The sequence below is a fragment of the Euprymna scolopes genome, chromosome 22 (assembly GCF_053919585.1).
Source record: "Euprymna scolopes isolate OS-2025 chromosome 22, ASM5391958v1, whole genome shotgun sequence".
NCBI lineage: Eukaryota > Metazoa > Mollusca > Cephalopoda > Sepiida > Sepiolidae > Euprymna > Euprymna scolopes.
In genome coordinates this window covers 114,527,423-114,542,040 of record NC_136503.1, presented here as the reverse complement: position 1 = coordinate 114,542,040, position 14,618 = coordinate 114,527,423, and the positions used below count along the sequence as shown (strand labels likewise).

The 14,618-nt window shown below is 32.2% G+C and overlaps 1 protein-coding gene across 3 annotated transcripts in view; it reads left to right on the top strand.

The window, feature by feature from the left end:
• Positions 1-3,578: 3,578 nt before the first annotated feature.
• LOC145243670 (uncharacterized) overlaps positions 3,579-14,618 on the top strand; it is a 41,053-nt gene continuing 30,013 nt past the window's right edge. Inside the window, exons 1-2 of one of the 3 annotated variants that reach the window (XM_080106718.1) lie at positions 3,579-4,089; positions 8,009-8,060. In XM_080106718.1, coding sequence (XP_079962844.1) covers positions 4,026-4,089; positions 8,009-8,060 — 116 coding nt within the window. In that variant the 5' untranslated portion in view covers positions 3,579-4,025. The remainder of the gene's footprint in view (positions 4,090-8,008; positions 8,061-14,618) is intronic. The other 2 variants (XM_080106717.1, XM_080106719.1) reach the window with 2 other exon arrangements.

Sequence of the window (14,618 nt, the reverse complement as noted above, 5' to 3'; positions counted from 1 at the left end):
TCATCCTACGTTTTTAGGGTAAATAATCAAAATTTTCTACCACTAACCCAAAATTCGAGTGGCAAGGTGGTAAAACTACACACAGTAGCCTAAAAAGTAAATGCACACATACCCCAAAAAACATGCACCTCATTTAACTGCAATAATAATAATAATAATAATAATAATAATAAGAAGAAGAAGAAGAAGAAGAAGAAGAAGTTGGTTAACTGCTATTGATTCTGAAATAAAGGATCATTTATATTAAATTTATATGCAAAACAAATCTCCCATTCTAAATTCTAAGATTTATTTTCTTTAATTTTTTTCTTCTTTTTGGCAATTCTTTTGAGGTGTTCATCGGTAATCGCCTAACAAAGTAAAATCATATTCTTTTGAGGGGTATTTAAAATAGTGTGTTAATCTACAATAATATCTCCATTACTTACTTACTTGTCTCGTATCAGGGATATATCCTCAACAATCACTAACAGTGACTTTGTTGCTGTCAACCTTAGGTATTGTCCTGTTCAGTCTCAGGAGGTACACTCTCCCAGGCTTTACCTTCTCTTTGAGAAAAGGTTAGTTTATTGCAAATCACTTGAGGCTCCAAACCAGGAAATGCTGATGGGATTGCACAGGCATTTTTGTAAGCTAGAGCACGGTAATCCTAGGGCACTGACTTTTCAAACCTACAACTGACTTTGTGTCTAGCCTCTAATAGAGAAGATAAAATAACATACAGTTTTTTTTATACTTATTTGGCCTTACGTTTTAGGAAGCTATCCCCCAAGGCATTACCTTCTCCTTTGGGAGAGGAAATTGGTTTATTGTGGTCGTCTGAAATGTACAAAAGAGCAAACGTTGATGAAATCATAATCATCATTTTAATGTCTGTTTTACATGATGACTTTTAGAAATTTACTTCCAAACTGACCTCCCGATTTTATTTTTTAGTAAATTATTACTTTTTATTTTATTTTTTTTAATTTATTTTTTTATTTAATAATATAAAAAAAATAAATAAAAGCTTTTTGAACAGAAATGATATGAGAATTATACGATGAATGTGTAATGTGAGTCTTAAAGGCAGGCTTAGTTTTGATGGCCTCAGAAGAAGATCAAATTCAGACTAAAAACAGGAAACTCTGATGGTATGGCCACATAAAAAGAATGAACAAGAGTTCTTGAGTTGTAGAACAGTTAAAATAGCAGTTCACAGGGAAAGAGCAAGGTGAACATGGAAAGAAGTGATAAAAATGAACTTGAGAGAAAGAGGGATAAATAAAAACTTGGCCAGAGATAGTTTAGTTTAGAAGCTAATTTCTTAAAGTCGTCCAATGCAGGCCAGTATATAAAACAGATGATTATTATTATTATTATTATTATTATTATTATTATATGGTGTTATTGGTGGGCATCATTCATTCATTTCGTATGAATCGGATGATTATTGTTAGCAGTTCTAGAAAGCATCGAGTACTTACATGAAGGTTGCCAACACCAGCTAACTGAAAGTGTTTTTATATCCAGAGCTAAACTCTTCAGAAATCAACTAATTTTAGCAAAGTACGACCACCCACCAGCATTGTATCTCTGAAACCATTGGGCGTAGATGGTCATGTGACTACTCAAAATGTCCGGAATTGCCACATTAAGGGGGAGGGTGTTGTTTCCAACAATTATCATAGATTACAGACTTAAATATTAGTAGAAAAAAATTTGAAAAAAAAAAAAATTTAATGACTTTTAAGAAAGATGTTCACTTTCTCGATATAACGTTCTATATCATTCTTCTCTGACTTATTGTTATTTTACCGACGTGTCATGTGACTATTGAGGTTTCCTGGAATTCCCTTACAAGAAACGGTAAAAAGATTTAAAAAAAACAAAAAAAAAACAATAACAATAAATAAAAAATTAAGCAAAAACTTTTGGCATCAGGCAAATCATAGAAAATTTCAATTTCCTGTACTTTGCAGTCATTGAGCCATGCTGAAATAACGACATTATTTTGAAAGCCATAAACATAAGAATATGTATATGCACCCCACAATAAAAACAAATGGTGGGGCATTTGAAACAGAATAATAATATTTCAGCGTGGGTCAGTAACTGCAAAAGTACCGAAATGTATAAGAAACGACAAAAAGAAAATGAACGAATTGACATTTTGACATTAGCCAAAAGTTTTAATAAAAAACAAAAGGCAAGCAAAAAAGAGGTTACTAGTGGCTATTTCTCATTAATATGAGTTAAAAATAACTCGTAATTGTCCATGAGATTATCACATGTCGTGCCATAAGTTTCCCGAAACATGAGACCATTTCATGTCCCCCTACTGATCCCGATATATCTTTTAAGTGTCTTTTAAGAAGGGACCATTAGGCCTCTATTGAGTCAGTGCAGACACCTGCTAATGGATTGACAAAATTTTCGAAATGGTTAACAGTTCCATGAATATACCCGTCTGCGTAGCTTGCTGTAGCTCCTCCATTCGTTTGCATATACTGTAGACCCAGGAGCTACATATTCCAAAATTACAGATTCCAGGGTTTGGGCTGTCCAGTTTGGAATTTGCCATAGGAAACCAATCTTTTACGTTTGGTCATAAAACCCTATGACCCATATTTGTTTTACAATTCTTCCCACATTGTTTTGATGTCCAGGGCCACCTAGAATTTTTCTGTCTTTCATTTTGAAAATACAAATGTCCCTTCAGTATTCATACCACTGAATGGCAGATTTCAATGTAATGCCATTCATACACGCAGAAGAACTCACTGGCACTTGACCAACAAAATCAAAAATGATTTGAAACATCCGGCTAAGCATTAATTTAGAGTTTTCGAAGAAACTCCCATGCCTTATGGAAAGCCTTTTTGGGGGGCACCTCCAACACACAGTGTCATTTTTGAAGGCTGTAGAATTCTGTATAGACATGGTACGTCCACAACAGCACAATAGTAATTTTGATTGTGCATAGTTCACAGCATTGTCACTTGTACAATTTTCAACCAATTCCATTTTGGGGCCCACTGAAGAAGTAGCCATACATCCAAATTGAAACGTGTGGAAAACATGCAAGCTGAGAATAGTAGTCCGAAAGGAAACGTGGGGAAAACACGCAAGCTCAGAATAATGGACAATAAGTCAGATAACAATGATGTAGAACGTTATAACGAGAAAGTGACCCCCCCCCTTCTTAAAAGTCATTAAATTTTTTTATTTTTCACATTTTTTTCTGCTAATATATTTAAGTCTGTAATCTATGATAATTGTCGGAAAAAAGTTAGAAAAGGTGGAAAACACGCATTTTTAGGGGGCGGCCACTCTCGTAGAGTCCGTCTAAAAAAATACCCCCCCCCATCACCTAAAAAATATCCACCACCACTAAAAAAAATAATTTAAAAAAATATGTCGATTTAGCGTTTCAACATTTGAACAAAGCTCGGCTTAATCCGGTGATTGCCGGTCAAGCCCGAGCCATAATTGTCAAATGCTGATCTCCCCTTTATTATTAATTTTTTAAAAAATGTAATTCTTTTTTTGCGGATGTAAAAGTAGAATTTACAGTTTTTGCGAAGCAGGAGGATAGACTACGCCAGGTGTGATAATTAAGATTTATTTCTAGAAAAATATATACTAAGAATTTACTTAAAAATTACTGAATTTAGCGGAAATCGCATTTGGTGGAAGTTTATGGCCGTTAATCTTATCTATTTAATATTTAGACAGTGAGAGATAGAGAGAGGTGGGACGGGATTATTTAAGGCGGTGGCCTTGTTTGCAACATGCCGTAAATTGTGATAAATCCATTCACGACAGTTAACCGAATGACGGCAATTTTTGGACCAATCAAAACAAAGAGGGAAAATTTTAAAGTTTTATTTATTTTTCAAAGTGCTCCACCTTGCCATGATGTTTCCTTTCTAATCATTTTTAAGATGCCGTTTTTCGCTGATTAACACCATTTTTTCTTTGACTTTGTCGAATATTTAACCTAAACTTGTATTAACAACAAAGCAATTAAACTTTTGGCTAAAATGGGAGAAAGAATGTTGGCCGGCGTAACAAGATTAACAAACGAATTATTTATTGTGTCCGAGGGTAAGACATTTCTTTTTTGATTTATTTATTTTTCTATATTGATAAAATCCATTTTTCGCGTGTGTGCGTTTCTCGTCTATGTCTACGGTTTTTTTTTTCTCTCGTACTAAACTAATATCGAATTGTTTTTTCGTTGCAAAAAAAAAAGAATTACTTGATGAAATTAAGTGAAATTTTTTTTAGAACTTCGTTCCATAACGGATACGTACAATATAACCGTTTTCGATATTTTCATTTTTTAATGTTTTGATTAAACTGTACAAGTACCTCGTAAAATACTAAAACAATCTTAAAAATTAAAATTAACCAGAATGAATTTTCGTATCTTTTAAACAAGTCAGCTATTTTAATCTTTTTTTTTTTTTTTTTTTTTTTTTAATAATATAAAAAGGTAATTGCTTCGCGACCCTTCAAAATTTGAAAGTATTTAAACTGTCAAGTAAAAAATAAAAGAATAAAACGGATTTCTAGCTTTAAAATTCTTAGTAAAATGCCGACATTTTAAAATATTGAAAGTTACTTTAAAACCTCAACAACACTAGTGGCACTTATGCAGAATACAAAGATGCTGAAAATAACGGAGCATATTTTATTATAGACAGCGACAGCACACCGAAAAAGGTAAGTTTTTGTGTTTTAACTTATTTTAAAGCGTTGTTCGGTTCAAAAGAACTCTGGTGCCATGGCCCCCCCCTCTTGATAATCGCTCAAAAATCTAAACTTTAATAAATGTCAGTGAAATTTTTCTATTTATTTCAAAAGCCATTCTTAACATCGGGAGGGTGTTTTGTAACTTTTCAATTTAACAAAAAAAGATATCGTGAAACTTGAATTTAATCTGAAAAAACTGTTTAAAAATAACTCGGTATCAAAAGTGCAGTATTTCTTTTTGGTATTATTATACAAACACCGTGACAGGGTTAGGGTTAATTCGCTGTCACGGTGTTTGTATAAATTTACCTTCTTTTTTTTGGGGGGGGGGGTCCTATTTTGTAAACACGGAAGTAGGGTTTTTCGGGTATGCTGAAAACGAATTTCACACTTAAAATTTCCGTAAAGAAGTAGTTTCACAGCAAAAATATGCGTGCTTGTACGTACAACAAACGCTACAACAATGGCGGCCATTGTCAATGGCCACCACTTATAACAATTACATTGCTTAATATCAGGGAAACTATTTCTTTACGGGAAATTTACATGATATTCGTTTTCGGCACACCCGAAAAACCCTACTACCGTGTTTACAAAATAGAAAAAAAAAGTGCTTATGCACTTTTGATACCGTGCTATTTTTAAGATTAAATTCAAGTTTCACAATATTTTCATTATTATTAAATTGTTAGGTGGAAACACAGAATAGTTACAAAACACCCTCCCATCTCCATGTTAAGAATGGCTTTTGAAATATTATTTCAGCAGGGTAGCAAAAGTGCACAAGTACCAAAAAACAGGCAGCTGTGGTTCTCTCCAGAATGTGCTGCTCTGCTGCCATTGCGCACAGAAATCACTTTTTCCATTGCTTCCAACGTAACAGATGTACTGGGACTAAAACCACATTTAGCACTGCCAGCAACCACTGTAAAACTAAAAGAGTAATGAAGAACGCAAGAGAGTTGTATGCTCAGTCCATTAAGTCTAAAGTAATTGAGCAGCAGCTTGGTTCCCACCAGTTTTTGGCAAATAGCAAACAGGATCCTGAACAAAAGCGTGTGCTCTATCCCAACTATTGTCAATGGACCTGAAGTAATCTCGTCAGCATCAGACAAAGCCAAACTCTTGCCAAGAACTTTGCAGCTAATTCTTATCTATGTGACCAAGAACCCCCCCCCCCCCCCGTATTTCCTCCGGTATCAGAAAACATGCTATGCGACATACAAATATCTTTACGTGATGTTGCCAAGCTAATCAAAAACCTTGATTCCAGTAAAGCAACTGGCTCCAACAGCATTCCAATTATAGTGCTCAAAAAGCTTCAACCAGAACTAACGCCTATACTTACAAAGCTGTTTAAGCATTATCTTAAGGAGAATTTCTTCTCAACACCCTGGAAAATCTCATCGGTATAGCCTGTATTTAAGAATTCAGGTGATCAGTCATCTCCCTCTCAGTATAGACCAATAAGTCTCCTGTGCGTCATGAGTAAGTTACTTGAATCTGTGTTAAATAGAGAAGTTAACCACCTCAGCAAAAATAACCTTCCTAGTGACATGCAATATGGTTTCCATTCTGCTAGATCTACAGCGGATGTGTTTACAGTTATTTCTCATAGAATTAGCGAAACTATCGATGGAGGCTTCCTTTCTAGGGCAATTCCTCTTGACATACCTAAGGCCTTTGATAGGGTATGGCATAAAGGTCTACTTCACAAGATCTCCAGTTATGGTATAGCTGGAAATGTCTTTTCAATTATTAAATCATTTCTCTCTGATAGGTTTATAAGAGTAGTAGTTGATGGGCAGAAAACAGAAGCTCATAGTATTAATGCTGGAGTCCCTCAGGGGTCCATCCTGGGTCCAACTCTCTTCTTGATCTATATTAATGATCTTCCAAATTACATTCTTAGATCATTCGTAGACATTTTTGATGACAATACTGCCATCTATGGCAGCAAATGAGTAAGTTCTCTTTGATTCTCTCTTCTGATCTTGAGCATGTGATGCAATGGGGGAAAAAAGTAGCTGGTTACTTTTAAGACATCTAAAACCAAGCTTCTATCTTTTACATCATGAACATTCTGACATCAATTGAAATTGTATGACGCATGCGTAGAACCGAACTCGTCATGAGAGGACGGTTTTTGCAGACCCCCCCCCCCCCTCTGTAAAAAAATACTGATTTCAGGGTGAAGAATTAACGTTTTTGGCCAATTTTTTTATATTTGTCGGGCGAAGGTTGGAAGTTTAAAATGATACCGATCTGGCGAAAATCCGTGACCCATGTGGAAAGTTTTTGCTAGACATACAAACACACATACATACATACGAACGCACACATTTTCGCTTTTATATATATAGACTAGCGGGGGTACCCGGCATTGCCCGGGTGTTTGTAGGTGTGTGTGGTGTTAAATAAAAAAGAAACCGGGAGGAGGGGGGGGAAGTTGGTAGGATCGAATCGGAAGCCCTGAGGCGAAGTTTGAATATAAAATCGGCCAGCCAGAATGAGGTAGTGAAAGATTTAAATTTATTTAAGTAAGAACCAAATTGACAGGTGCGCGCACGGAAGTCGTCGAGCATTACGATGCCGACGACGTAAGCATTGTTATAAGCGAAGTAAAAAAAGAAAACGTTAACTTAAGTGGGGGGTGAGTAATCAAAACATTGAAAAAAAAAAAACGACAAAAAAACTAACGTAAGGCAAACGAACAATGAAAACAGAAAAATGAACACGTGAAAAATGGCTTGAATAAGCCTGTTTCGATATTAAAATTTAAAAAATCGGTGGGTACCCGGGTGTTTTTGGGTGTGTGGTCGGGGGTTGATAAGCGAAGTAATAAAAAAAAAAACAGAAAAATGAACGTTATGTGAAAAATGGCTTAAATAACACTGATTCAATATTTAAATTTAAAAAATCGAAAAAAAAAAAAGAAAAAAAAGACTTCTCACACCACGATTCGAACCCAAAACGTTTAGTTAATGAACCAACGTGCTAATCAACTGACCTAACGCGACGTACATGAAATTTGTTCAGTTTTTCAACTAGTTAAAGTAAATCAGGTCCAGACGTCATCTGGTGCATGCATAGAACCGGTCGTCGTCACAAGACCGTTTTTGACCGTAAAATGTTACATTTATTACTTGCCTTGTGTAGAAATTGATAAATGTTTTTTATTTATTTTATTTATTTATTTATTTTTTTTATTTTTTTTTTTTTTATTTATCTATTTATTTATTTTTTATTTTATTTTTATTTTTTTTAGGGCTTGATTCAATTCACAATGCCATTTTTGATTTTAACATTGACAGTGAAGAGTGAGTATAAACATTTAGACAATTTGTTTTACAATTTAAATAACCATATATATATATATATATATATATATATATAACTACTTAATTTACTCACATAAAATTAATATACGAAAGTATAGATTTATGCGTAAACTTTAAGTATTTACTTCAAAAGTGCTCAATACATAGGTAGAGCTAGTTAGTAAGTTATAAAATGTATATGGCGATTAAGCTACACTGAATATTCCACGTTTCATCCACTCTAGGAGTCTTCAGGCTTATGCGCATAAGCCTGAAGAATCCTAGAGTGGATGAAACGCGGAATATTCAGTGTAGCTTAATCGCCATACACATTTTATAACTTACTATATATATATATATATATATATATATATATATAAAATTGGAAGTGCACGTTCCAAACCAGAGATGTATTTATATTACATTCAAATTATTTTATTAGTTTAGTGTGTCTTATATATGCTTCGTTGAATGGTGGAATTTACCAAACAACTCCTCAGGAACAAATTTATTTTCTTCAGAAAAAAGCAGATTTTCTTTTTCCTTGAATAAAAATTGGAGGGAAATAAAGAATTGACTTTTAAGGGTTTCTATTTCCTTCCAATTTTTATGGTTTTTAATCCAAGGAAAAAAAGAATTTTTTTTCCGAGGAACATAAATCTGTCTCAGAGTTGTTTCGTAAATTCTACCATTCAATTAAACACCTGTAAGACGCATTATCTTACTACTAAAATGATTGGGAGTTTGATATAAATACATCTTCAGTTTGGAATGTTTGCTTCCGATATATATACTCTGAAAGTGTAAATTTATTTTTTATTGAGCTTACTTGTGACAATTTGAAATTTTTATTTAACATATACGTTAAATCTATATATATATATATATATATAATAATATAGGGTGACCCAACAAAAACGGGCCCCAACTCTAATTAAGCCTCGTTTCTTAGTGTTTTGTCCGAACGAAATTTAACACCGTGTATTGTTTGTCCCAGTTTCCACTGGAGTCTTGGTGTCCTCACGGTCATTTATTCTGCCATGTCCTGTAAAATAAGGGCAACCGGTGAATAAATAATGGAGATATCGCGTTTTTTTTTTTTGGGGGGGGGGGTCACCCTGTATATATACTAGCAGGCCAACTGGCATAGCCTAGTTGAAAATATGCATAAATATATTTAGTTTATGCAGATTTTGCACAATCAATCCTCTACTGATTGTTATATTGTACCCAATATAGTTTAAAAAAACAAAGAAACTGAGACGTGTGAGTATATTTTTTCGAAATGGTTCACTTGAAACTAAAAAAAAAAAAAAAATCAAACTTAGATCGAAACTTGACAGTGAGTCAAGAACGATAACCATTAAGCCAGCTTGCCACAACCTTTAAAAAGTGTTTTATGCACAAATAATAAATCTAAATCTAGGACTGTTTAAAAATGAATATATTGCAATATTTCTTTGGTATTAATTAGTGTTGTACCGATTAATCGGAATCGGAAAAATCGGTAGTTTTCGGGGTATCGGAATCGGAAAAATTCCTGCCTGATTTCCGATTCCAAAACTGATTCTTTTCATATTTTATTATGTTAATTTTTCATTGCTCATACCTTTGTAAATATTTATTCCTTTTAAACTATTAGTAAAACTAACCTCTATAGATCATAACATTAAAAGATCTAAATTTATTTTATCTGCGTAATATAAACAAAATAAAAGTGAAATTCGCTAGATAACATTTATAAGAATACAGTTTATTTTCAATGTATTGAAAAAATTGTTTAAATTTAAAGAAATATTTTGTCAAGAAAAATAATATCAAACATTATTGCTAATTAAATCAAAAGTAGAATATAATAGTGTTGGATTTTGTAAGGGTTAGGTTTTTGTCCGCTCCCTTACTCGGCATTGCAAAATATGACAAGGAATGCCAAAAAAAAGCAATTAATTTTGTTTTGTATTTTTGTAGGGGAAACGTTAAAAATATACATGAATATATCGCAATGAATTTATCAAAGTCTGGATAAAATAGATAAAGAGAAAATATTTAGAAATTTTTCAAATTGAAAAAGAAATTATATTTACATTTAAAAGTACCCCACACCCGCATTGGAATTCTACTTTTGAGCGATATTTGTGAACCCACTAAAAACCAAATTATTTTAGAATTTAGGATGGAGAGTTAGTAGCCCATATAAATTTCGGGCAATTATTAAATAAATATCTATTAAAAATAGCTTGTTGTTCAAGAGTCTTTTTAAAAGCCCCCCTCCCCCCAAAAAAAACTATATTAAAAAGAAAATTTAAATGTGAAGGGTTTTTAAACCCAAATAAAATCGATGTCTATAAGTTATGAACATGCTTTGAACTACTGTTTATATTGAATGTTTCTATTTACTTGCGCCCCCCCCCACACACACACAGAAAGTACACTTAGACACAGTCGTTTTTAAATATGGGGAATATCCAGCTCCTAAAAGGGGCACTTTTGGTCGGAACAAAAATTAACTTGCCTCAGTCATTTCTCCTTCATTGGACGAAAAGAGGTGAAGTGTAGCATCAGAAGAGATACTAAACTTTGCTAATGTTTCGGTCGATTTGACTTCGAACCAAAATTATGTGCAGATTCTCAATTTCAACCGAAAAAATCCCGCATTCGAGAGCTCAAAATAGAACAATTAGTATATTCCAATTTTTTAATTGGGGTGGGGGATTGGGGAGTCCTCTTCCGCAAGAATCGGGCTCAAATTAATTTTCAATCGATATTTATTCAATAATTTCCCTTTTATTCCTAGCGGGCGAAAATTGCCCTTTTCCGTTGCCCAATTTTCTTAAATTCCTAAATTTAATATAAAATGATCCCCCGTTTCCCAGCCATTCGAATTGTTTTAAAGCAGTTAACTAATTTTTTTACCATTGACTCACAACCCAATCGGCAAAATCATAAAAACACAAATAATCGCTTTATTTTTTGTATTATCACGGACTTAGGGTTAATAGTAGGAAAGGGCTGTGTCGTTTATAAAATGGAGAATCAAACTTTTCTTATCGCAACTAAAAGATATAATTGCAATGGGCGAAAAATGAAAACGGAATAAAAAACACCGATAATTTCACGAGAATACATTATTTACATCTTTGTACCGTTTTACACGTAAATATTTAAAAATGAAATATAAACATTGCCTATAAACACTCATAATTATAAAAAATAAATAAATAAATATAAAACGATTAGGAATTTAAAATAGAGGGTCAATTTCACAAATAAATTTAACGTAGAATGAGCTGCTTTTCCAAAACATTGTAGTGTGTTACCAATTTTAAATTATGTGCGCTTATTGGAGGAGGAGGGGTGTCTACTTATTAAACGATTACACATGGTTTTACAACGTTGCAAATCGAACTTAATTTAGTGGGGAAACAATTTAGTTAACATCCATAAAGAATTAGGGTGGCCAGAAACGATGATCATTTTACGTTACATTTATATTTGAAACTGATCTCACACTCTAAATTAAACAATGATCGAGGTACTTTTGCAGTTACGTCCCCATTAAAAAACGAAAATTAAAAAAAACAATTATATTCTACATACCCATTATGGAATGAAGTTCTCATAAAAAAATTTCACTTAATTTCATCAAGTAGTTTTGTTTTTATCGCTAAAAGCATTCATTCGAGGCATTCGGAATAGTCAATCTATACTACGCCATTAGCATTGATTTTGGTCGAAATATAATGGATTACTTCCCTTTGATATCAATTAAGCGATTTATTAGAGAAATTTCATGTTCCCGAGATTGAAAACAAGTTGTAAAAACAAAACTACTTGATGAAATTAAGTGATTTTTTTTTTAGGATAACTTCATTCCATAACGGGTACGTAGAATATAATTGTTTTTTGAAATTTTCGTTTTTTAATGAGAGACGTAAATGGCACAAGTACCATGATCGCTTTTCTTTCCGTCAATTTAAAAAAAAAATGTTCCAACACGTAATCTATAAAAGTACTATTTCATAAATATTTAAATAGGGATTTAGCTGCATGTTAATCTACAAAGTCGTCGTTGTTGTCGTCGTCATCATCACCATTTGTACTTCGTTTTGCTTTTGTTTTATTTTTTATAGCAAAGTAAATCAATTTAATAACCTACCAAAAATTTTTTATAATTAAAATAAAACTTTAGTTCATTCATAGAGAGAAGGCACAGAAAGCTCACGCAATCTCACGGTAAAAATGTTTTTCTAAATAGTAACATTATTATTTAGAAATTCGTTCATAACAATGAGATGACGTTGTTGAATGTTGTTCTTGCATCGTTTTCTTATTTTGCCTACCAATCTTCGAATATTTTCAACTATTTAACTATTTATGTAAGTAGCATGTTATACAGTAAATACGAACTGATACAATATAGCTTTGTTTTAAAATCAAAATAAATGTTTTGTTGTCTTCTAATTTTTAATCAATTACAGAGCAAACATTTGAGAAAAAATATACGCGGATATTACCCAGGGGTTTATGTAATAATTTGAAAATTTAGGAAAGAAACAAAACAAAACAAATCTCTAATTAAATATGTATACATTTTAAAAGAATCGGAATCGAATCTGAAATTTTGAAAGGAATCGGTAATAGTATCGGCATCAGGAAAAATTTTCGAATCGTCCCATCACTACTATTAATGTAGATTAATACCTTTTGTTACCCCTCCCCATCTGACCACCTCTCCAAAAATGTGATTCTACCTTTGTAGACAATTATGTGAGAACACTTTGAAAAACTTTAATGAAAGATAAACAAAAATTATTTGGGAATTTAATGTAAATGATTTCCCATCTTAAACCATTCCAGCGTTTTAGGGCAGTTAACCCAATTTTTTTTTTTCTATGATTGATAAATCCTGAGTTTTTTTTGTTTTTTTTTTGTTTTCTAAAAGGCAATTATGTGTGGTTTTAAGAGGGTCTTTGTGCAATTATGAGGTGGGGAGGTTGCCAATCTGACTTTGGGTTAATGATAGGGCTAAGGGAAATTGTTTTAGAATTTAGAGTGACGGTTGATTTCACATAAATTTAATGTAAAATAATTCACCATTTCAAAACCATTCTAGCGTCTTAGGACAGTTGACCAATTTATTTTTTTATGGGAGATTAATCATGTGCATTTTTCTTGAAGGAAAAGTATTCTTTTTGACGCTTATGTAGCTTACAGAGGAATTTTGTTTGAGGATCTCTGCCACTTGGACTTGGGGTTATTGTTAGGGCTAAGGTTTTAGGAGGAGGCTTGCTACTTGTACCTAGGGTTAGATGTAAGATCTAAGCAAGTTTTATTTTTTTCTTTGTTAAGTGTTTGACATCTATTATGAAACTTTACAAGAATTACAACAAACAGTCAAAAATAAATGTTATTCAGAAAACGTGATCTTTGGTAAAGTACGAAGTATTTTTTGTCCCACCTATTTAAATATTAAAAAAAAAATTAAAAAGGTACTTCTACAGTTTATTGCAGAAAATGAAGAAACGGGAAAGTTTTTCATGAAACGTGTGTGTGTGTGTGTATATATATATATAATATATATATATATATAATATATATATATATATATATATATATATTTATTATTAAAAACAGAAAATGACATATTCATAATTATTTAAACTGTGAGCGCATTTGAAAACCAAAACATTTCTTGTATAAACATGTATCAAAATATAATTGTAAAGACATTTATTGAAAAGTCTTTTTAAGAAAATACAATTAATAAAATACTTTTATAATTTTTGTTATTTATTACCTACTTCGCTCATAGTTAAAATACTGATTTCTCTCTGATTTTAACGACAGGTGCCCGGAAATAAAAAGGCATCTCCATTTTCGGCGAAAAACTGTAAAAGTACAAAAAAAAACTTTTTACCAAAGTTGAAAAATTATTCACAAATTTTGAATGAATTTGATTTTTAATTACATTTAATGTCTTTTACTGTTTTTATTCTATAACTGAGCACCTCCAACAAATATTTAAATATCGATTTTGCATTTTTTTTTTTTTTTTTTTTTTTTTTTTATAATCGGGTAGATTAGTTTCCATTCAATAATAATCTGCAGAAAACATAAGACGAAAATTTTAAAAAATATAAAGGGTTGGTACCGCTCGTACATGTGAAGCAAAAAAAAAATATTTCACATCTGTTTAAAGTGAAACCCGATATTTTTTAAAATTTGACTACTATCCACATTTTCAAATATTTATATGGTTAACAAAATAGCTCTAATTAAACATGTAAGAAATTTTTTTATAACCAGAATTTCAATAAAGAAAGTCGATCTGGAATAAAAATCAACAAAAAAAACGTCTGTTTACACCAGGCCATTGCTGCTGCTGATGATGATGATATTACTAATACTACATCAGTCTACATTCAAACTAAAAACGATTTTTTTTTCCCTTGATATCATGCTTTTAAATTGCTACGTACCACAAGACAAAACGATATACTATTATTCTTTCAACGGATAAACATAGTAAAAAGATTGTTTTATTTAAAGATGGATGCC